Source organism: Poecilia formosa, unplaced genomic scaffold (assembly GCF_000485575.1).
Source record: "Poecilia formosa unplaced genomic scaffold, Poecilia_formosa-5.1.2 Scaffold68, whole genome shotgun sequence".
Lineage (NCBI taxonomy): Eukaryota > Metazoa > Chordata > Actinopteri > Cyprinodontiformes > Poeciliidae > Poecilia > Poecilia formosa.
The window spans coordinates 48,262-71,785 of record NW_006800007.1 but is presented as its reverse complement, the minus strand read 5'-3'; the positions used below and the strand labels follow the sequence as shown (position 1 = coordinate 71,785).

Genomic DNA, 23,524 nt, shown 5'->3' with positions numbered 1-23,524 from the left:
ATGTTCTTACAAGAGATAGGTCCTCTGTCTCGGCCCCCAGTGGCTGACTGAAGTCCTCGGCACTCAGAGGAAGACTCCTCTCGTCCTCTTCCTCTTGACTGGGCTCTTCCTCCAGAGTTGGAAAAACAGAGAGCCCGCCCACCTCGGCATCCACCATGCCATCCAAACTGTCTGTCAGGGCGGCCAGTAGTGCCGCATTCTCCTCTTCTATCTGCGAACACAGAGAAAAAAAAAAAAAGGTGAGAAAAGAAAATACAACAAAACAACACAGAAAAAGACTGGAATGGATTCTTGGAAATGCTTCTTAAATATTTGTGGAGATGCAACAATCAATCAGTCAGTCAGTCAAAAAACTGGGAAATATTCCCTGGTTTGGTCCTAATGGTGAATTTTATTCCCTATAATTCCCTTCCGCTCACAATCGCAATATTCGGCATTAGTTTGTCCAAAACTCCTTGGGGGAGATTTCAGATTTAATGCGTATGCATTTAAGACTGAGAATATCACTGGAACTTATCTGAGGACTAAAAAGGGAAATTAGCTGTGCTTCTCAACTAAACGCCTCCTGTGGGAAGATATTCATGAATGCATGGTGCATCATATCCTCCAAACTGATACACCTTGTGTCTATAAATTTTTATACCACTTCTTCTTCTTTGTCAATTAAAGTAATGAATCAAATCTTTCTCATGTTAAAATGAACTGTTTTAAAATCAATTTTATTATTTAAGAGAGTAACAAAATTAGTTGTACTAAAGAGGTTATTTGTAAACATGATTGGCTAAATTATTTTTGAACAATTCGCATTAGGCTGTTACTGAAATAATCTTAAGGGTCAACTTGGAAGTAATTAGGCTTGGATGACAAACCAGATCTGAATCTGAATTGAGCAATTTGCATTTCCGCCTGGAAAAAGAGGCATGCAGTGTCTTGTTTTCCTACATTATCCCTATGTGGAGTCACCATGACTAAGCCGTTTAGCCTGTCTCTCCTCTGGCTTGGTGCAGTAACTTCCAATGACAGTTACACAACGGCAACACTAAAAAAAGACAATGCTAGCACTTTTTTCCAAAGATTTTCTCTATATATGTTGTGGAACCAGAGATCTGACTCCACCACCTTGTGTGATAAACTCAAAATGGGTATTTCACTCTCAAGTGCAAAAGGGTAGAAGAGGTTTAAAGCTTGGAGTTTAGTCTCTCAGCAGAACAGAATCAGGTTTCAGCAAGGCTTTTCAGCATTTGGATGGAAATTGCTTTCACATCTCACTCCACCCTGCAATCATCACCCATGAAGCATCCACAACACAGCAAACATTTTCACCATGAAGTCATAAAGAGGGACAGAAAATAGCAATCCTTTGAAGGATTTATATACATCTACCACATTTTGAGACTGAAAATGAACTTTTGTTCTTTACGTGCAGACAAAATGTTGACTAAATCCTGTTTCTTCAATCAGCCTTCTCTACGCACTAATCAGTTGGGGTTAATAGTTCCTCTGATTTCTGACATTTAACCACAATAACACCAGTCTGGCCATCTTGAGAAAAAACCCCCAGTTCTGCTAAAACAGGATTTGTATTCCTTTTAATTCATCATGACTGATGTGGCTCAGTTTGAACTCTTGCTCATCTATGTTATGTTTCCTGTGGCAGGGACTATTTTTATATTTCCTATAGTTTCCAAACATGAAGAAAATAGTGAAAGTAGCAGAAAAGATTTCTGTTTGAATGTTTGTTTGCTTTCTAAATCCCAGCACCCCAACACAAAGGGGCTGTTTACTGATGAGGAGTTGCCATCTTGCTGAGAGCTGCGTCTGGAGGAGCAGTGATAGCACGGCTGGCCTACAGGAAGCCACTAACTTTTATCATCCAGCTTAATATGTCCCTCACTACCAAAGTATTTATCATAAAATGTATTCCTTGTCTCGGCTGGTTGCCGCTCTACCTCTGTGCCAGAAGCTACTTTTCAGAATTTGGAAAAGGAAGAAATACTTAAAAATGTCATAATAAATCAAGGAATCAAACAATAATTGTCTTGGGAGTTACTGTACTGTATATTACAGTTATGCATTTGGTTATTTGTTATGGTTAGTAAACTTAATTATACAATGAAATTATTTGCCTTTAATGTAACCAAGAGCTCTTCAGGTTTATATAATCCCCAGTGACACACTTACCGCAGCCCCAAGCAGTCCCTATTACCATAAAACTATGCAATTTATACATTAAGTTGATTAGATTGCTTAAAAACTTCCAATTATTCAGGTATAACTGGGAATATAGAAATGTTGTAATACACGGCCTACTCTTCAAAAGATAAAAAGATAAGAGGAAATGTCAGATGACTGAGGATCTTTGTAAGTCAAGAAATGAATCATTTCTACAATCAGAGCAATAATTTAGAAGTTGAAAACAACAGGAACAAGTTTAACGTTCCATCACACACAGTGAGAAAGATCTTAAAGGAGAGGGAAAAATCTCCATTAGAAACAGTAAAAAGTATTTATTCACTGCAAATCATAGTCATGTGAACGATTGCAAAAAGCTGCTGGGACTTTGCTTACGGCCAGATAAGGATAAATTATAGAAAAATCACCTCATGCCTGCTAGTAAGTACAGTGGAGGATGTGTGATGCTGTGGGTGTGCTTTTCTTCAAAAGGCCCAGAGAGTCTTGGCATCATGACACAGAAAACAGCAAAAATGTTTTTTGGCACTGGTGAGATTTCTTTATTAATATATTTAATCCAATGAAAGGTTTATACAAAGAAAACATAGAAAACATTTTATTTATGTATGTGATAAATAAGATGTATAAACAAGCATCTATATTGCTACAGTTTAAAAACAAATGATGAGTTATAATTGGCCTAACCTTTAGAAACAGCCTCTGTGATTTAGTCTCCAAGGTAATATTGAGTCTTCCCAAGAAATGCGATCAATAACTTTCAACATGGGATTAAGTTCCAATATGCTGCTATAAAGAAATCAACTGACAGGAAGCAGAGGCATAAAAGATAAACTGACAAAAGCTTCATTTGTGTCCTTATCAGTGTATTCAGAGATAATTAAATGATGCCTGACTGTCTGCAACGTTGAATCAGTCTGATAGACTACGCTGCCAAAATGTGATGTTCCTAAGGAGGAAAAGGGGTGAATAAGCACAGAGGTACAAAACACTGGGCTGGAACGATGCAAATTTAAAGCGTAAAAAGACAAAATCAGAGGAATGAGCAAATGAGATATGAAATGTAAAAACAAAAGATTAATTAATGAAAGGAAAGCAATGGCAGATAAATAAATAGAAATGCATGAATAAAGACATTTTCATATTAGGCAAAGTGAAACCAGGAAGCTGGGTAATGAAGTTACACTTTAATGAAATCTACACTAAGTTAAAAGTCAGATGAAAGATTATTAACTTAACATTTTTTAACAAAAGATTCAACAAACAAAATGAGATGAGGAAAATAAAACATTAATGCAAAATGTGGACTTTTGTTTTTAAAAAGGTCAAACTTTACTATGAAGATCTGCTTTGTGTCTGCAATGAATAGGTGTCAGCTAAAATAAATCAAAGTAGTGATAAAGACTGAGGCACTAAGAGACAAACAGCAAAGACAGACACAGTAACTGTTTACTTCTCCTGCATTCCCATCATGCCTTGCCTGTTTTCATTTCGGCAACACTCTGCTGTGCATCACAGGATCAGAGCAATTTCCACCTGCAGGGCTGGGTTACATGACCCACGATCTGCACCAAAATGCTATGTTATTTCTCAGTTGTTCCTTTTTATTTGCAAAGTGCACTCGATTTATCCTTTGTAACGAGACCACAACACCTCGCCTGGTCAATAATGAAGTGTTGGCTTTTAGATATGGAAAAATCAAGATGGGGATTCTCCGAATTCCTGGAGGAAGGGCCCCAGGAAACTGAAGCCTGAAGGTTGTCGCCGGCCCCTTGCAGAAGCACTCAGCCAGTCCAAACTGATGGACTGCCTCCATTATCGTGTTACACAGTGTCAATGGGAATCGGTTTTGTTGGCAGTGCCCTCTGAGGCCTGCTGCATATCTGAATCTCAGAACGAGGATCAAGTGAAGGTTGGGATCTTGCACGTGTCAACAAACAGAAATGCTCTGGCGACTGCACAAGTTGTACTGGAGGTCAAGAACACAGCACCCAATGTTTAAGTGAAGTAACATAACACAGCCTTTCACTTAGTTCATCAAATTACAGGATTAGCAAGGAATAAAAAGTATGAAGCACACCAATTTTCTCAAAAATTCAATTTCTTATAAAGCCATTAACCTGAAATTCACAAGAGATGGATGGAATTACCCAGGTAATAAGCAATGGACACATGAAGAAAAGAAGCTGCAAAAGCCATAAAACTCACTGAAATCTATTAGAAAGAAATCCCAACCGCTTCCATGCAAATTAATAGTAGCTGATTTGATACTAATTTATGGCCCATAAAAAGCTTTCCTATTACCAGGGTATTGCACAAGAGTCATCTCATAATGGGTAAAAAGAAAGGAAGAAAGAAAGGAAGAGCTCTCTCAACCTTACTGCTGCAAAACGTAGCGATGGCTTTGGTTGTAGACATTTTTCTAAACTTCTCAATGTTCCTGTGAGAACCTAATAGGTCACAATGAAGAAAGATATAAAAGTCAAAAGAATAATAAGAGTTGGTGAATCATAGAGAGGTTCCAAGACACATGAAATTAGCAGGGTTTTCTGCAATACCACTTCTGAACAAAAAGCACACAAGAAGCGTTGACACACCAATGTTATATTGGAAGAATATAGTCTGATCAGGCAATATGCAATATTCAAAAAAGTGAGTTATGTAGGTGGGAGCATCGTGCTTCGGAGATACCTTTCAGTAAATGACACTTGATGAAAATGTGAAGCTTTAATGAAGGTGGACTTTTAATCAAGATAATGATCCCAAAGACACAGAGAAGCAACTCTAAGTCGGCTTCAAAGAAAATAAAGCTGACAGAATGGTCCAATCAATCACCTGACATGAATACAATTGAAAATCAATGCAAAGAACTGGAGATCACTCTATAGAATAAGTCCTGAGACGAGACTGTCGACACAGGAAATCTCTTTCAGTTAAGTATTTAATCTACTTGAGAAAGCATGTTCAATATTTATTCATTGTGCTATAATCTTTATTACATATGACCTCAGTTTAGAATAAATTGCTTTCATTTATTTTTATCCATGAAACTTGGATTAATACCAACATTTGGTGTGAATATTATTTCAATACAATCATTCCAAAGTTATTGAAAAAAAATCACCATGTGTTTTACAATTTTTCCCCTGCTAACTATTTGAAAAAAATAAAACTTCAAAATGTATTTATTAGGAAACTAAATAAAATGTACAACAGTAGCTTGGATGCAGAATATGAAAGTGTTTACCCTGAACAGGACTGCAAAAATAAAGATTGGATGGAAAGATACAGGACTGTTGTTGTGCCTGTCAATATGCCCTCATTTAACAAAGGAAAATTAAATGGAGAAATGGCACAATTTGTAAACAGAATGATTATTGGTGAATTAATCTGCAGATCATCTGGTAAACAGGAACATAATGGAAAATTTGACCTCACTGTTGTTTCATACAGAAACAAAGTCTGTCCTTGTGATAGACAAAGGTAGAAAAAAATATCTGCACTGCTGTATGACTGCTATTTATTGACTGACAACAGCACACATTTAACGTTACTGTCCCTTAACTATTAACAATGAAATAAACCAAACATTTCATTGTTAATAGAGCAAAATGAAATTGCGCTATTATAAAAGCATTCTACGCTGAAGTGCGAGTCCATGACTCAACTGCAGATTACGTGAACTTCACTTCAGTGCTAAAAGCTCACCTCGAAGAGCTCATCTGCCGTACTGTAGTGGATGGAGGCTGGCGACACATCCGCTGGCTGATCAGTGCACCACTGCAGCTCACTGAGGCAGTTGACGCTGTCGAAGTCGCTGGTGTCCAGCTGGGAGAGGTCGATGTCAGGGAAGTCTGTGTCCAAGCGGTCCGAACACACCTCCTCCTCCCCATACTGAAGATGGAAACAAAGAGAGAAAGTTCACATCAGTACTTAAGTTCACACACAATTCCCAGGCGTTTGGGTCTTCTGAGACACAACAGAGTTCACACACACACACACACACACACCCCCACACGCACACACATGCATACACACACACAAAAAAAAGCCAGTCACTCTCTGAAACATGAATCCAGAATAAATCTGGAGCTGCTGATCACAGTAGGACAGATCTCCTGCGAGATATGAACAAATAAGAACCTTTGCAGTTTTGTGTCAAAACAAAGAAATTTACATCCCCCCTGCAACTCTTTGAAACAGGCTGCCAAGCATGAAAAGTAACCCTGCTCCACCTTTGATACATGCTGCTGCAGTTGGTGTTTTTTTGTGAAGAGTCACATTGTTAGAACTAGAGGTTTAGCTAGTTCCCCTTGGGCTACCCTTTCTAAAATATGCATGCAGGCGAAGCACAGCAAGGCACTTTGGATAAAAGCCCCCATAATGTGGCCAATACTGTATATTATTACCCAGTTCACTGTCTGAGTCAGAAGGAGCTCTCATCAACAGCTCTTCATCTTTCAACAGCCACTCATTAGAGATAATGAGACTTCCACGTTTAGAGGTTCAACACGGAAACCGACCGAGGCAGTCAGAAGACGCGTCACAGGCACCGACAGTTACCGCAGAGGTTGCATTATGCATTTATTCTGCAACATCCCCCTGTGGCTCAGAGCAGAGTTACCCTAGAGGTCCTAAGGTGATTAGTTTTCTTTTGTCGGCTGAGGGGGGTGTTTATCTGTGAAGTAGACTGCATTGTTTTCTGTATTTGATTTATTCTGTAAAATCTGACCAAGTATTGTAAACTTTGTACAGGGATTTGCTTTATGTTCTTCAGACATTATGAAACCGTTAACTGCTGAAAATGAATGGGCCAGCAGAGATAAGGACGAAAGAGTAAGAAGGCAAGAAAAGTCTTGGTTTAAAATGGAAAATTATAAATTTGTTGTATCGCTGCATTGATATTTTGTTTGTATTTTAATGAAAGTGAATGCTCATGAAACCCATTAAGACCATTTGAAGTTAAAAACCTGGGTCCTGACCTTAAACGCCTCTCATGAATTGATCAAACCTCTTCAAGAGGCAAACGCCTCAGGAAGAACTTTTCGATCTTCAACAATTAAGAATTCAAACACCTTGCTATAAAATTTTACTTGAGTAAGTTTAAAGGGTCTAGTAGAGAATTCCTGAAAGCTCCAATGACCCTTGAAGGTCTCTTAAATCACATGAGCCAAGTGTTCTAGAAATTCTGGATCCTCCTAATAAACCCCCATCTTTAAGCCCTATAACTGTGCATGTTTTTAAAACTCAAGAACTTTCACAAATAATTGTTTTCTGAAACATTTCAAGAGGCTCTTCAAGAAAACCTGCCAACTAAACTCAAGCTTTGAAAGTTCAAGAACTTATTGGACATCTCCATTTGTATCAGTGACAGTCTCAGTGAGTCTCAGGTCACATTTACTCCTGAGGAAGAACTAAAACTCCTACAGTTGGCCAATAAGCACTTCTGCACAAAACGGTTTCCTGAAAACACCTTTATGACGCAACTGAAACAAGACCCCTGTTTCACTGAAGCACCATTTGCTGAAAGGTATCCCTTTTTAGACAAAAGAATCATAAAATCTCACATCTTCTAAAAAACATTGCCTCATGGCATCAATTGCTCCAATAGAGCCGTTATTATGCAGTCTGACTTGTGTGTGCATTTAACTTTAAAGCCTGGGGAGAAAAATGGATTGCATCAACCTTCTTAAAAACATGTGATAATGGAGAGCGTACGTTTTCCAGAAAATTCCCAGGTTTTGGAAGTTGTTTTTCCAACTTCCAAAGGTTGTGATTCTCAAATTACAATTGCTTTAAAACTTGAGATTCCTCTAAAGCCATATGCAAACTTGTGGCAAACCCAAACAAACTATGTCATTTATAAAACTATGTTAAATGAGGCTAAAACAGCCACATGTTGTGCAGTGAACAGATGTTGGTCTCAGACGGAAACTTTTTGCCACGTCACCATGAGAACAGCCTAAAAGACAAGCAGGAAGTGTGTGCGTAGCTTTCTGTGATGGAAACCAACTGCAGTCTCCTGGAGAAGGAGGGTGCAGGAGGAGATTTTAGGTGAAGTACTGGAGAAGAGAGGAGGGAACGTTACAGGCAGGAACATTGGCGTAAACAACGTAGTTCAACCAGTTTTTCACTATCACAATGACTCAGCTAAATGTATTTACATCCGGAACATGTAACTGCACATCTGAGAGCAACTAGAGCTCAATGATCTATTGTAAGTTTTAAGGGGAAGTATGCTTTGTTTCCGGAACTTAAAACGCCCACAGAAAAAATAAAAAATGTTTCTCGTCTGTTCTCTCTGTGGTGAGCAAACAGGGCTGATGAGTTAATCTGCTGCTTAAGCAAATCTTTTGCTACATAAAGTACAAATGAGCTTTGTTTTATATTACCTGTATTTCAGTAGATAATGAAATAAAATGTAAGCATAGAGTTGCACTTTAAAGTTTGAAATAAATGCATACAGTGCAACAACAAAAAATGTTTTTGTTTTACAAATATTAATTTTTACAAATAAAGAAAGCCTGAGCATTCAAAGAGCCAACTATGAGATTAAAGTGAAAATAACCAAAAGTTTTGTCAAGAACGTAAAAGGAAAAATGGATCAGATTTCATTTAAACACGGAACTGAGAAATCACTTGAATCTATTGAGTGTAAGTTTGTGACACTTAAACATAATTCATTTAGCTACATCAACAGCTCAGTTTGATTAATAAAAAAGCTGATTGTGGATTAAATTAAACAAATGTATGCAAATTATGTTGATTACTTGTCCTGGTTGAGCTTAAATATGGTTGAAAATGTCATCAGAGAAGACAAACACGTTGATGGAACATTTTCATCCATTCAATCATCACAGATTTCATTAAAAAAGTCATTGTGGTTATCTATTACGCACAAACAGAGCACCGCCAAAAATCAACAACCACAACAAATTTATAACAAATTACCATTAGGCCATCATAATTAATTGTCTTTTCTTCTGCAAAGCGGTGTTTGATTATCAGGTTTCTCGCTTTTTTTTTATTTCCTCACTCGCTGCAGCAGCATTACTTTGTTTTTGCCACCGTATTTAAAATTCCTTGATGCTTAGAGGTTTATGATTACTTTTACAAACCAATTTAAGGGGCACTTTAAACACCCTTGCTGTTTATAATTAACATAAATCATATTACCCCATAATGGGTTATTTTCTCACTAATATATTTCACAATTTCAAGCTGAGTCTTTTCCTTTCTCTGCACACAATAAAATGCACACATAGACAAAACAACCTTCCCAGTTTTCATGAACAAGAAAACCACATTCGGTCAGTTTCTGTTTTCTTTTCTCTATCTTAATTATCATGCTGTAAAAATATTTGCTGTGCATAGTGCTTTAAAATCTGCCTTTGAGTTACTTATCGTGTTGCTTTGCAGGGTGGGTGAGTGTGTTATGTGTTTATTTAGGTCAAGGAATGGATAACACAGCTGATATCATTTATGGTTTCATAAATTAGAGGGAGTAAAGTCGCAGTAAACCACAGAAGACTTGATCAAAGCGTGGACTGGATGAAAAAGAAATGCAGAGGGAGGGAGAGAGAGGAAAAGGAGAAAATAAAGCTGGGAAAAATGATACAGGACACTTGAAAGGTAAGAAAAAGGGAATCCAGGTGCAGGAATGAAGACAAAGAGGGAGAGAGGAAAAGAAACATTTAGGCCAAAGAAGAAAAAAGATGGTCGCTGGGGATAAGGGAAGAAGAAAAGCAAGGAAGAAGGAAAGGATGTCCTCTATAAGACCCTCCTGCTGCTTCCTTTCTTTCTAGTTGCTGATGCAGGTGTGTTTTCACCTTGCTGTATTTGTATGTTAGTTAGCATGCAGCTCACACACAAATGTCACATGGTTTCCACTCTTCCCCACAACCACTTGTTTGCTGCTCGGCTCATATTTCATATTTTGTTTGTCATTTAGCTTTCCCCTGCATATCTTCCATTTTTTATCTGTTATCTGCCCTTAAGTGTCTTTTTCATTCCTTCTTTTTTGCCTTGTGACTCTGTACTCATCAATCCCACACTATGTTCAACTTTCTTTCCTATTTATACAAGCCTTCTCCTATGACCTTCCTCTCTGTTCTCCATCTTTCTCTCATCCCTCCATCTCAGTCTTTTCTCCTTATAAACTCAAAGGACTGGCTGATTGATTCCTTTGTTTCCACTCAGCTGCTGGACCTCTTTCATCATCCCTTTATATCTCCCCTCTTCTGTCCATTACAACTAGTCAATCAATAAAAACATCCTTGGGCATGGCACACACATCCACAAGCACACAGATGCAGAGAGCGAATGTTTAACCTGAAAACAGGAATAAACGTCATGTTTTGTTATAGGACACTGATTCACATACCAAAGCAGAGGTTCTCTGCCTTATATTGCTAATGCTCCACTCTCCTGTATCCTGTTCTCTATCACACACACTCACAGACATAAGCACTGCAATGACGCTGATTAATATGATATGCTAACAGGTGCATACTACATGCCAGAAACACTAAAACCTCCTGAATTTTTTTCACATTTTGTGAGACTACAACAATAAAATTCAATATAATTTAAGGCGATTTAATGTGATAAGCAAACACACAGTAATGTCTTTCTGTGGTTATGATATGAAAAAATTTAAAGAGAGACAGCAGAACTACGTGAAGAACAATATCTAGAATACGTGATGCTTCTTCTTATGTCTTCACTGCTGCAGAAGTAGGCTAAATGTGGCCCAGAGTTGTGGCTGCAGCATGTTCACTATGCTGTGTGCTATAAAGTTCTGATGAAGCCACTGACAGCTTCACATCATGACTCACAGGCGCCAGGAGGAAGAATCAGAGGACAGAGCAGTTATTCCTCTGCATGCAGCTCTTGTTTCACTTTAGGAGGTGGAAACTCCTAAAGTGTCTTTTTTCATACTCATGTTACCTCATTTTAACGTTACAAAAATGAATATGTTATGAAAGGAAAGATTATACATTGTTGAGATTCTTGCCAAACTTGTTCAGCAAGTTTGAGAGATATTTATCTCAATCTCATCTCAATTACACACCTCTGAAAAACAAAACATTCTTTCTATCTAAGCTGGTGCTTGTTTTTTTTCTCCATTGCATTATCTTATCCCCTGTTGACATTTACAAAAAAAATAAGAAAACTCATTTTAGGACGATTCTAGCATCTGAAATTGTGAAGTAAAATTCATGGAAACACTGTTACTGAAGCCCAAAAGCTTTGAACATTGGCAAGTGAAATTTTAAGTAATCAATTTCACTTTTTAAAAAGTACAACAAAAAAATATGTTTTCACAAAACATGCTGGCTGTGAAGTCAAAGTCCTGTTTGTGTTTTAATGTGTGGAATATCACAAAATGTGTTCAACTGGGAAGCAAATCCAGCAAACTATCATGAAAGTCAATAAAGACCCAATGCAGAGTTTGAACAAGATAAATCTTTTCACTGAAAAACACCACTGTTAAGTCGGCAGTTTAATTAGACAGTGGCATCCTCAGAAATGAAAACATCAGTCGGAATGTCTCTGTCAATATCTCTAAATCTACCAAGGGTTAAATGAGGCATTAGAACTGGTAGATTAGGCCAATTAGTGTCAAATTGATATGTAATAAAGACTTCATATTAGTTACAAAAAGGGCATATTTCATTGATAAGTTTGGAGATAGTTTCAAGGGCTTTAAAGCATTTTTATGCCTCAAATGCTTGATTCTTGCTTGTCCTTGATTTATGAACTCACTTTCCACTTTATTAGATACACTTGTAGATTGATGTTAACACAAACAGTGTACGAGTCAATCTGAAAGGAGCAACTCAATGCACTTAAGCGGTAACGGTGATTTGTTAAAGTTTAAACCAAGCATCAAAACGAGGAAGGAAAGGAGACGTATGCGACTTTGAATGTGGGATGGTTGTTGGTTGTTGGTGCCAGGTGGGCCGGCTTGAGTGTTTAAGAAACTACTGATCTACTGGGATTTCACACACATCCATCTCTCCAAACCAGGCATCACTCATGTCAGCTAAGAACAGGAAACTGAAGCCTGAGTTTACACAAGAGCTTATTGAGCAGCAACACAGTGGAAAAACGTCACCTGGTCTGATGAACCATAATTTCAGCTGAATAATTCAGTTGGTAGGATCATAATTTTGTGCAAACATCATGGAAGCAGATCCATCCATTCTAGTTTCAACGGTTCAGGCTGGTAGTGGGAAATGATTTGGGGGATATGTTCTTTGTTCACTTTTGGGCCTTTTAGGAGCCACTTTCAAAGAGCACAGCCTACCTGACTATTCTTGCTGATCGCATCCAACCCCTTAAGGGGACCAAGAACTCATCTTCCACTGGCTACATCCAGCAGAAAAATGTATCTTTTTAAAAAGCTAAAATCATCTCAAAATGATTGGACTGTAATTCAACGGCCACTCAACAGAGCACTATAGCGATGTGGTGAAACGGAAGAGTCGGGTCCTGGATGTGCTGTGGAAAAATGCACAGTAACAGCAATTCTATCATGTCAATATGCAGCAAAATCTCAGAGGCATGTTTTGAACATCTTATTGAATCTATGCCACGAAGAATTTAGGCAGTTTTCAGGAGAAATAGGGGATCCAACCCCGTAACAGCAAGGGGTACTAAATAAAGTAACGATTGAGTGCTTGCTCCAACACAACCGCTTTGAGCCAAAATTGACAACACAGTGCGTTAAAAAGCAATTGAACTCTGCTTGATTTGTGCATCATTTTGACAGCTCAATATTGCTGGAGGCAGAAAAATAAAACTAGGTGAAAACAATCGATGGCTGCTTAGCTCCCAATTAAACATACAAACATTTCTAAATCTTAAAAAAACCTAGATATAAAATATCTGTTTTGGATTGTTTACATCTTTAGAACCCTTAATACTATTAGCATTAAAGCCTAATAGCTACATTGGCAGAATTGAGTGTAAGGAGAAAAAACCAAGAGCAGTGACTTCCTCTTGTGGTTAATCTCTGCCTTAGTAACAACACAGAGAACCTACTGGCCCGTTCAGTTGTAAAAAGCCTGCTGGGATGATCGCACATTAGACCCATCCTATTAATAGAAAGCTTGCACATGGGAAAGCTGTATGAAGTAAAACGAACAAATGGATGTGGGAAAACTAGACAGAGTCTGTGCTGATGCCCTCGCATGTGGGTGTACAAAATTGAAAACTGATCTTCCATAAACATACATCAATGCAGGGGTCATAATTGAAGTTGGAACCTCCTCTATGAGTTTTGACCATGGTACTGGGCATAAAGTGGAAGTGCTTCCATGTTTGAATGAGCAGTAGATTCAAGTGCAGCTCACATGGTCTCATCAAGGCAGAACCCTTTCTGATAACCAACCTTTGCAGAGGTTTGGAAACCAAAAGTGAATTTAGGTAACACAACCTTTTATTAAATTTTTCACAGGAGTAACAGAACCAACCATTCTTGCAGAAACATCCAGAATAGACTCAGAATACAAGGGTAATCTGCAGGGCTGCATTTGTATAAGCACATTTTATTGTTTAATTTATGACAGCCACAGTCTGATGTATCCAGGTGTTCGACTGTTGAAAATAAACCATTGAGCTGCAGCAGAGCTGCAATAATGATGTGACACTTTATTGATCCACAAAAAGAAATCAAAGCCCTGGCTGCTGCTTTCCTGGCAGCTAGACAGCGGGGGCTATTGTAATGTTACGTAAGGTCAGTCACAAGCCCAGTCATGTGACATTGGTCTGGACTGTCCAAACTTCCCTTTAGGAACAAACTTAGGCACAGGCATGCTTGATCACAGGCAACACCATACAAGGCCTCACTCCCTCAACTATGTGGTGCAGGTCTAAGGATGCTGGAAGTAAAAAAAATAGTTTTAAGTCTTAATTAGAAGTGCAAATCAGTTTCTCAGGTAATGCTACCACCTTGAAAACACCTAATGAATAATCCAGAAGTCCAGAAAGTTTAGGATTGGAAAAAAATACTAAAATGACTATTTATGAAAGAAATGCACCATCAACAGTACATTTTAGTTTGGGGGATTCATTATCCCAATTGAATTTACTTCTTAATAAATTTCATTGGATCAAAACAAAACTGGAGGAAAACAATATAAATCTCCAAAGCAAACAGCTTTTTAGTTACTGTTTGCTTAAGTGGAAAAGTGCTTTCTCATCTTCTGAGTTTATGTTTTCCATAAATATGCAAAATATCCAAGAGGCGAAACAAACCAAAGTGGTTTTCCAAGCAAATTTGGAAGCATAGTTTAGCTGTTCTCGCATAATTTGGTTTCAAACTTCATGTTACATCTACATCTGAGTCTCCATCAGTCAAGTGGGAAGATGTCCAAACTGCTCTGGAGATATTTGAAACGTCAAGACACACAGAAGTAGAAATGCCTGCCTCTGTTTAATGCCAGTTGGGATAGACCACTCTCCAGCAGGACAGATTAACAACTGGAATATATGCAAGCACAGATTTGGCTGATCAAAGAATAAAGACTAAGGTCAGCTTCATTTGGCCTACTCTGAGAATTAGCATTTAATTAGGAATGTTAAATAATCCAAACAGTTGCCATACCCTGCCTCACAGAGATGCCATAATACAGAAAATGGAGAGGGGAAGGAATATGTGAAGGTTAAGTGACAAGAGCACAGACCATATAGCTGAAGGATGGTTATGAGGGGAGCTGGAAGGAGAATCGTAATCACCTTCAAGCCTCGAACATTGAAGAGACATGGAAGATATAAGGCAGAGTGCCAAGCAGGGGACTCCGCGAAGTGTGCCACTCCTTTAAGTCCCACTTTCTTGTAGGTCACTTTGACAGGGAGTGGATAATAAATGACAATTCAGAAAGCTACGGTCAAAGATTGAGGGTACTGAGCAACATAAAATCCTTTCGTTTTATTAAATTCGGAATATCTGGAGCCGTCTGTATCCGTCATTTCCAAGCCACAATCCAAAGATATTCCCTTTTTAACTGTGAAACTTGCAACTTTAGCATATCAAGTTCTAGCCCAAGAAAATGTCTACTGTGACCTCCTGCATTTATTCTTTAACAAATAAAGATGAACTTTTACAAGGGGGACTATGGGATTGTGAATAAATTACTAACAGTGAATGGGAAGGGAATGCTGAACAATTATACTTCAAAACTCAATTTCCCTTTACACAGCCAATACGAAGGAGATGTGCTTAATTAAAGTGAATAAAAAGGATGTCCCCGTCCATCCATCGCCCCCCTTGCTGTTTAATAAGGGCCACAAAAAGCCAATTACGTGTCGTTTGATTATTGAGGCACAAAGTCTGACAATAAAATCTCACCAGGGATACAGAAAGAAGCTAAATCAGGGTACAGATCAATGCACATCATTATCTCGTAGCTTTTAATCTCTTCTTTTCCTTAGAAAAGCTTAATATAGTATTTAAATGCTTCTTTAGCTTCAGCTTTTACATTTACAGGTTTAACGTCAATTAATGGCAAATGCAGATGCCCAGAATGTTTAAATAGCTACTCTAATACTCATTTGCAATTTCCATCAGTTTAGGTACTACTGTTCCAATAATTGCACTTAAAATTAATGACACCAAATGGTGCCGTTATCTTTGTGTTCTCTTTATGTTATTATCCCTTTCTGTGAGTTGCTCTTTTCTCTGTCAACTCAGTCTTTTCAACACCCAGCTTGTGAAGGCAGATGGTTGCTGCTACTGAGGGTGCGTCTGCACGAGGTTATTTCCTGTTGACAGGGAATCCTCTCTACTTTAGCCTCTTGCTATACTTTTCTAATTAACAATACATTATGTAATGAATTTGACTGTTAAGCTGATGACTGGATTGCATTGCAATTGATTAAAATTAATTTTACATAACTGAACAGACATTAGGCTTGTTTATCTTGCACAGTGGTTTGAGATTGCATTTGTTGTGAAATATCAAATGAACATAATTTAATTTATGAAGAAAACATGTAAGATTCAGTATGTAGTGTAAATTTTTCCAGTAAGATTTGGGAGATGAGTTGTAAAGGCAGATCTACCACTTAACATTGTGATTTACTGTTTTTCTCAGCCTGTTGATGGGGTTATGCAAAACTGTGATGACAGGAATGTTTGGCAGTTTAAAAATGTAAGTGTCTCTATAAATAGGACACAAGATGGGATTGAAGAAACTTAAAGGCATTTGAATAGCTAAACCCTAATGGCCAATATCAGTGTTTAAAGAGCTAGGAAAGGATTTTTTGTTTCCATCAGACATCACTTGTCAGGATTGTTGATGGCCAATAATATTTTGAATTAGGGATAAATAAATAACTTGCAAATAGCTATGAGAAAAAATGTATTTAGAAGAAAGTGCCTAATGTCAGTTTTTTTTACAAATGCACAATTAGTAAAGTGTTGCACAATAAATCAGAAAATTGTCATTATTGTATTATTAAAGAGGAACTGCTTGGACCTCAAAAATGTTTAGCTTATTATTTAGGAACCATGCAGGCTCTCCACACCTGCAATATATTTGGTGACACTATTTGTTTAATGCCACATAAATATTTTCTGGAGATAAAGAGGCCATATGGTGGTAAGGTCATTAAGAAAACACTAGACAGAAGCAACTTTTGCAATAAAACCTTGTTGAGGTGGATATATGGTTTTACAGTTGAATAAACTGCTCACAATTAATTAATACAGTTCATTGATTTATTAATTGGAGGTCATATTGTTATCACAACAAGCTCTTGTGGCTCTTAATGTGCCATTTCTAAATGAACAGTTTATAGTTGGTTGGTTTGAGATTATTTGACATTTATAGCCAGTGATGCAACAATCACATTTGGGCAGTAATGGATATCAGAGGATTTTTCTTGATTGACTCAGAACCGTGGTCAGCAGGTCAAACATTTCAAAAGCAGAATTACCCGGACTGATAAATCAAAACTGAAAATGAGTAGTTCATTCATGAACTGTGTATTGAGTTTAATAAAACTGTGATCTATCAAAACATAAAAGAAAAGCAGAAAATGGTATCAAACGCTAAAAGTTTGATTGCTAAACCGTCTCAACCTGTAACTAAACATCCTGTTCACATTAAAAGAACAATCAATGCACTGACAATGAAGCTAAAAAAATGTTAATTAACATGCGTTTCAGACAAAAAGGCCGTCTCTCTGATGTTGTGACACGTCAGTCACTCTGTTACTTCTGGAGATACTATTCAAGTTGGAATAAAAGAGGAACAGGACAGGAGAATTAAATGAAATAAAGGGAGACACTGACCAGAATGTTAATCTATCTTTGATAAGCTAACGCTTCATGCAGACACTAACAAACAGACCGCGTCCACTGTGTCTGTGCCTCTATATTTAGCTGTTATCCTGGTCTCATGACCAGTTCTTCCACTGGCCCCCAGTGAGCTGAGGAGCAGTGCAAGACACTGATGATCCTCTCACACACATGCACACACACCTTAAAGCTTGATGATGCAAGTGAACAGGGATTATTGTGGAATCAATAAAGTCTAATCGGACAAGCTCTGGTGGCAACCGCCGGCCTGGCTGCGTGCGTGAGTGTGTGCGTGGCCTCGACCTCGCACAACGCCATGACCACATGCCACATTAAGTGATTTATTTGAATGAGAGCCTCTTTCTGTCACATGTGCACATAAAGCAGCTATAATCAGTGGATGAAAGGGTAAATTGGCAGCTAGTGTTGCTTATTACATGCCTGAGCAGCGGTCAGAGCATGCGCTTGAAAGAGAGACAGCTTGAGGAAGCAGACAGCTACATTACAAGTTTTGTAATGTAGCTAGAAGCTACATTACAAATTTTGTAATGTAGCTGTCTGCAAATGAACTTTTTAAGTTAATTTCCTTGTATTTAGGATACAGTGTGGAGGTGGCCAGTTAGTGAGTCACACGATCGCGGTTTGTTTTTGTGTGTTAAAACTGTGATAACTGCAAATGAAATGTAAGTATGATGGTCCAGAAAACAGCATTTTAACTGCTGGCTGTTGTTCTCTTGGGTGCATTTATGTGATAATGTTCTAGTGGTTTGATGCAACTGAGCATATCTCTGTGTGCAGTCATTCCAATAGACTCCCAGTCCTCTCTACCTAGAGCAAGACCATAACATTTCACTGTACTCCAACTGCGTCAGTTGCAGTACTGGTCATAGTACAGCAACTTTAAGCTACGTACATGAAAGCTACATTAAAGCTTTGAAGGTTTATTAAATATTTTAATATGTCAGTTATGATCAAAAAGGCTGAATGAAACACAATCATTCAGTCTTTTTGATCAGTAAACATATCCGACATAAGTGCTGTCAGAGCATTTATCTGTGTTGATGTTACTGAATGAAGTAGACTCAGATATTGAGTATTTGTCAGGTGTTTAAACTGAAAGCAGAGGAAGGGGCATTTATACACATTTCTGTGGTTTATCCAGGTTGCAAGAGAAAGTTACATTTTCAGGAGATAACAGGAAGAGTTTAATGTATGACTAAAACTCATAATTATTAGTGACATACTAACACTGTACTTAAAAAGATGCATGTCAAATATCTAAGACACATTTCCACTAAATTCTGCTTCATTTCAGTCTAATAGCATCAATCTGCATTTAATTTCATTGAGTTAATGGTAAACAAAATCATGGTAGATTAAATTCTGGTTTCTTCTTTATGTTTGTGGAGGTTTAAAAGACTCGACCAAGTAAGAAACAGTATAGGGAAAGATTCCACCCATTGCAAATGAACCGGTATATAACATTTCCATTTCCAGGGTTTTGCAGGAGGTGCTGTGAGGCAGGTGTACCATGGATACAGCTACACACAGAGACAGACTAATAACCATGCTCATAAACTCACTGGAAGCAGCAATTTAGTGTAGCTAATGAACCTAAAAAAACAAGCATGGGTTTTGGACTGTAGTAGGAAGTCTGAGTTCCCACAGAGAACCCAGGAATGAACACAGAAAGCATTCTTGTTCATATTTCAGATCATCTCTGAGTAATTACTCAGCTCTGTCCAGATGGTTTGATGTTAATCACATCTAGTATCATAAATCTGCTTGAACGTATAGAGCATTCCTGCTATGATCATGGTGTGATTTCAAAGCGCTACAGTTCAGTTTAATAACCAGCTGTTCGTAAATACCGTTGGAACCGTTGTTTGTTATTGTTTTTTTTGTTTTTTGTTTTTTTTTAAATCAAAGCTATTCAAGTTCAACCTCCACAGGGTTTAATGCATACTGTACTGATGAATTGCACCAACTTAAATAAAAATGTGTGGTTCTAAGATTAACTGGTATTTTATTTGCTTTCTGGAGCTGATGGTACTGTGACTGGGGACCTTTTACCTTTCTCATTACTGGCAAGTTTGAAACCAATTGGGAACAAGCCAGCAGGAGAGCAGGAGTGATAAAAAGTCCCTAATACATGATGAGAGTTAAGATGTAGGGAAGTACTCAACCTCAGTCACTTGCATTTTGACTCAAAGTCAAAAACCCAAATTTCTCCATGTGGATTTACTTTCATCTCTGTTTCACAAAAACGCACATGATCAAACACTCTTCCGCTGTCATCTTTTATCTCAGGAACAAATTTTCTTTCACTTCCCTGGTGTAGCTGTCTCACACACACACGCACACACACACACACACACACACACACACGCATACAGAGTTTCTGAACTAAATGATCTGAGTCAATACCACAAATGATATTGAGTGCTGCTGATGCCACTTCCAGTCTCACCTGAAAGAAATGCTCAGAGTTCAATCTAATGCTCATTTTCTCACTCCTGAATACGATGGGCAATCCATCTCTTCCCATAATGGATAAAACCCTTAAAGGGATGTACTAAAAAGGGGAAGTGTGATAAAAACCTTTTGGAGCAAGAGCAGTAAGTTGGCAGAGAAGTCCTGCTTTTTAACACTTCTCATTTCAGTCCATTTGATGAAAAAGTACAAATTTGTGAAAATCTTGGCTTTTTTTGCGCGTTCAAACATAAAGTTTCCCAGAAGAGAAAAGGATCCTGCTAAAATGTCCTCACCGCATCATCAACTTACATTCATGTACATAATTAATTATTAATTGTGATGTTCTAAAATTGGAAAAAAGGAAAAAATACTCTCCACAGACTCTGCGTGTCTAAGGTTACTGACGACAGGGAATCCAGGCTGTCTGCTTGCCTTTCTTCCTGCTGGCAGATCCGTTACACTGATCTCACCTCCAGCCAACCTCTGCCACTCTGCAACCTAATCTGGCTTTATCCCTCCCCCCTTTCACCATCTCCCACTCCCCCAAAGGGTGTCAGAGTTATCGTGACAAAATCTGGAGCAGTCCTGGTGAACCCTCCCTTGCATCCTGAATTAAGAGGCTAATGATGGCCGGATGGAAATAAAGTCAGAGCGACAAACAGTCTTTATTCAGTTTGAGAGGCGCATTAGAACATAGGCAGGGTGTGGTGTATTTATTTCTGTTGCCTGACTAATCTGTGGTTCAAGATGTTTTTCTTTTCCATCCAGCACATGTGGCGCTACAGCAGCTGTTCTTTCACAGTTTTTGATTGAGCCTCGTCCACATCAACATCACTTCACCACTACGCTAAGCACTTGCTTATTGTCATATTAGCACTGACAGCTAATAATATCAGTCTGACACAGTGGTCGATGATAAACCTTCAGCCAATCAAGCGCGAGGGAAGTGGAAGGCAAGCGATCTGATTGGATGAAAGGGGAAAACATGGAGCAGAGTACATAGAGGAAAGAGAAACATCTACTAAAATAAAAGGATTCAACATCGAAACATTCTGCAGTAACTTCCACGATAATTAAAATGTAGTAAAATATTTAAACATAAAAGACTATTTTCCAGTTTTTCAAAGCACCACTAAGCACAATAAAGTTGCACAGTCAGAAAACCTCTTTGGTGTGGGTGTTCTTACTGAATGAAACAAAATAATAATTTAGCTATTTTATATAATGGAAGGCGTTATTTAGAAGGAAAATGTGCATTCTATATCCTGGGAAGAAATATAAGTAGTTCATTCAGGATCCAAGAGAGAGCAACACTTTCAGGAGATAACAGTAAGGCTAAATGTTGTTCCATTTAATTCTTTTGAGCTTTTAACCTCTTAGAAGAATCAGTATCTCTTAAAATTTAATAAAGCTAAAGCAAAGACCTAAATATCATTGGCTCTTACAGTTAATGTAATGATAAAATTCTAATCTGTGCATCTCTAGTTATGATCCTCAAAAAATTACTGAGCTAGATGAGACTAAAGTTAATTATTCATAAAGATTTAAACATATAGGCTCCTTATTGAACCCTGCTTTAAGTCAATATCGTAAAGATCTACACAAGGTCTCAAAGAACAGTTTGGAGGGCGGAGAGCTGCCATCTTGACCCGCGGGTTGAGGGCCAACCCAGTAATGGGATCGAAGAGGGAAAAGCCGATTCAAAGCTCAGAAATAAGAGCGTTGGTGGCAGCTAAGTCGACATGGTGGCCCTGCCAGCCAGGTTCATGCAGGGCACAAGCTTCAGTGTGATAGGAGAATGGTAAAGAAAGAAAAAGGAAACATGTTGGGGTGTTGAAAGGAAATAAGAAAAGAAAGACTGAGAATAGAAGCTCGGGGGTTCAAGAGGATTGGTTTGGAGTGACTGACCCTCAAACTGAAAAAGACAGAGGACAAGAGATGTAGGCGAAAAGGCAGGTGTTGATACAAACATGGATTTTTTAAAAATCGAATAGTAAAGATTCTGTTTGGATCACGTTTGAACCCTTTTTATTCTCTGTTTTACACTGCTGTGTCAGCGCCTTCCAACAAATAAAAGCTCTTTGTCTCCAAATTCCTTTGCCAGCTTGTTTAGTTGTAGATTGATGAATTTGCAGCTGAACAGGTTTCAACTTAAGGTGCCCCAGTCTCAGATGTCCTGCCATAGTAGTATCTAATTCCAGAGCAGTTGGATCCAGCCTTTAGCGCCACCAGAACCCCTAAACTTACTTTTTTCATTATATTATAGTTTATTTTGTAGGGATGTTCATTTCAGATTTTAATCCATGCATTCACAGTCACACATGTGCCTTTTATTTTACAGTTATCACAGCAGATCTCTTTAGGTTTAAACATCTGATGCAGCATTGCAGTAATAATAATAATAATAATAATAATAATAAACATTTATTCTGAGTCTTTTCAAATTATGATGTAAAATATTACTTTAGAGGCTAAATTATGGACACTAAACTTTTACACACTCAGCTTTATCCAGACCCACAGGTCAGCAACAACTGCTGCAGAGCAATTATCTAATTCACCCAAACATTTGTGGTGAGTTAACTAAAAGAAGCGGTCCAAACTGCCTATTCTGTCCCTGAAAGACACTTCCTTTTATCATTGGTGACAAATCAAATTGGGAACCAATAAACCTGAAAGCGGCAGTTGTTCTTTTTTTTTTTTTTTTTTTTTTTGCTCTCTGTTTTTCTCCGGGTTGCAGAGTTTGAGGAATCCGTCACTGTGAGATCCGTGCATCTGATGGTATCCCAAACCACTCCAGAGGCAAAAAGATGCAGGGTTTGATCTGGGATAGTAATTGGATTGAAATAACAGCAGCAAGTTCAGCCACTGCAAAGTCTAACAGAGCATCATTTTCACGCTGAATCCCTCTTTCAAAACCTCTTTTATCCACATGTCTATGTGCAGTAATGCATGTCTTGTCACCCACTCTCATGTTCTGTCGATCTCTCCATTGGATTTAAGTGCCATCCACCGCCCCTCACATGTTGAAAGAACACACATGCATGTTTCAACACAAGAGGAACAGAGGTCAAACCAACAGACTGCTCACAATAAGTTACTCATTAAATTTAGTCTTGTTACTAATTTGTCTTCATTTATTTCCTCCTCTGAGGCCTGAACATTGTTACCACTAGGAGCAGATTCTGGACTGGTCTAAATATCATGGGATGGATGTGTAAAAATCAAATTAGCAACTAAAATAAACACATATAAAAACTCAAATGAAATAAGATAAGGGGATGACAGATGGAATTAAGTAGAAATCATAAATAATGCAAGGCAAATGTAAAAATATGTTTAAATCACCAAAAAGGAGAAAAATAAATGAAAGCTAAAAGAAAAATCTAATTTTACACTAATATCACAAACTGTGACTTAGGGTGACAAATCTATAATTAACCCAAATTCAACAATCTTTAACTATAAAGGCTATGTCCATCATTCTTGTTGTCTATGCATCCAATAAACTCTTCCTTTGGCTGGGAATCAAGAAGTTTTTAAAGCTTT

General features: G+C 38.0%; 1 protein-coding gene across 1 annotated transcript in view; it reads right to left on the bottom strand.

The window, feature by feature from the left end:
- Window positions 1-23,524, bottom strand: part of ppargc1b (peroxisome proliferator-activated receptor gamma, coactivator 1 beta) — a 94,428-nt gene that overhangs the window by 25,549 nt on the left and 45,355 nt on the right. Inside the window, exons 3-4 of the mRNA XM_007555029.2 lie at window positions 5,899-6,084; window positions 11-211 (exon numbers count right to left, since the gene is read on the bottom strand). Coding sequence (XP_007555091.1) covers window positions 11-211; window positions 5,899-6,084 — 387 coding nt within the window. The remainder of the gene's footprint in view (window positions 1-10; window positions 212-5,898; window positions 6,085-23,524) is intronic.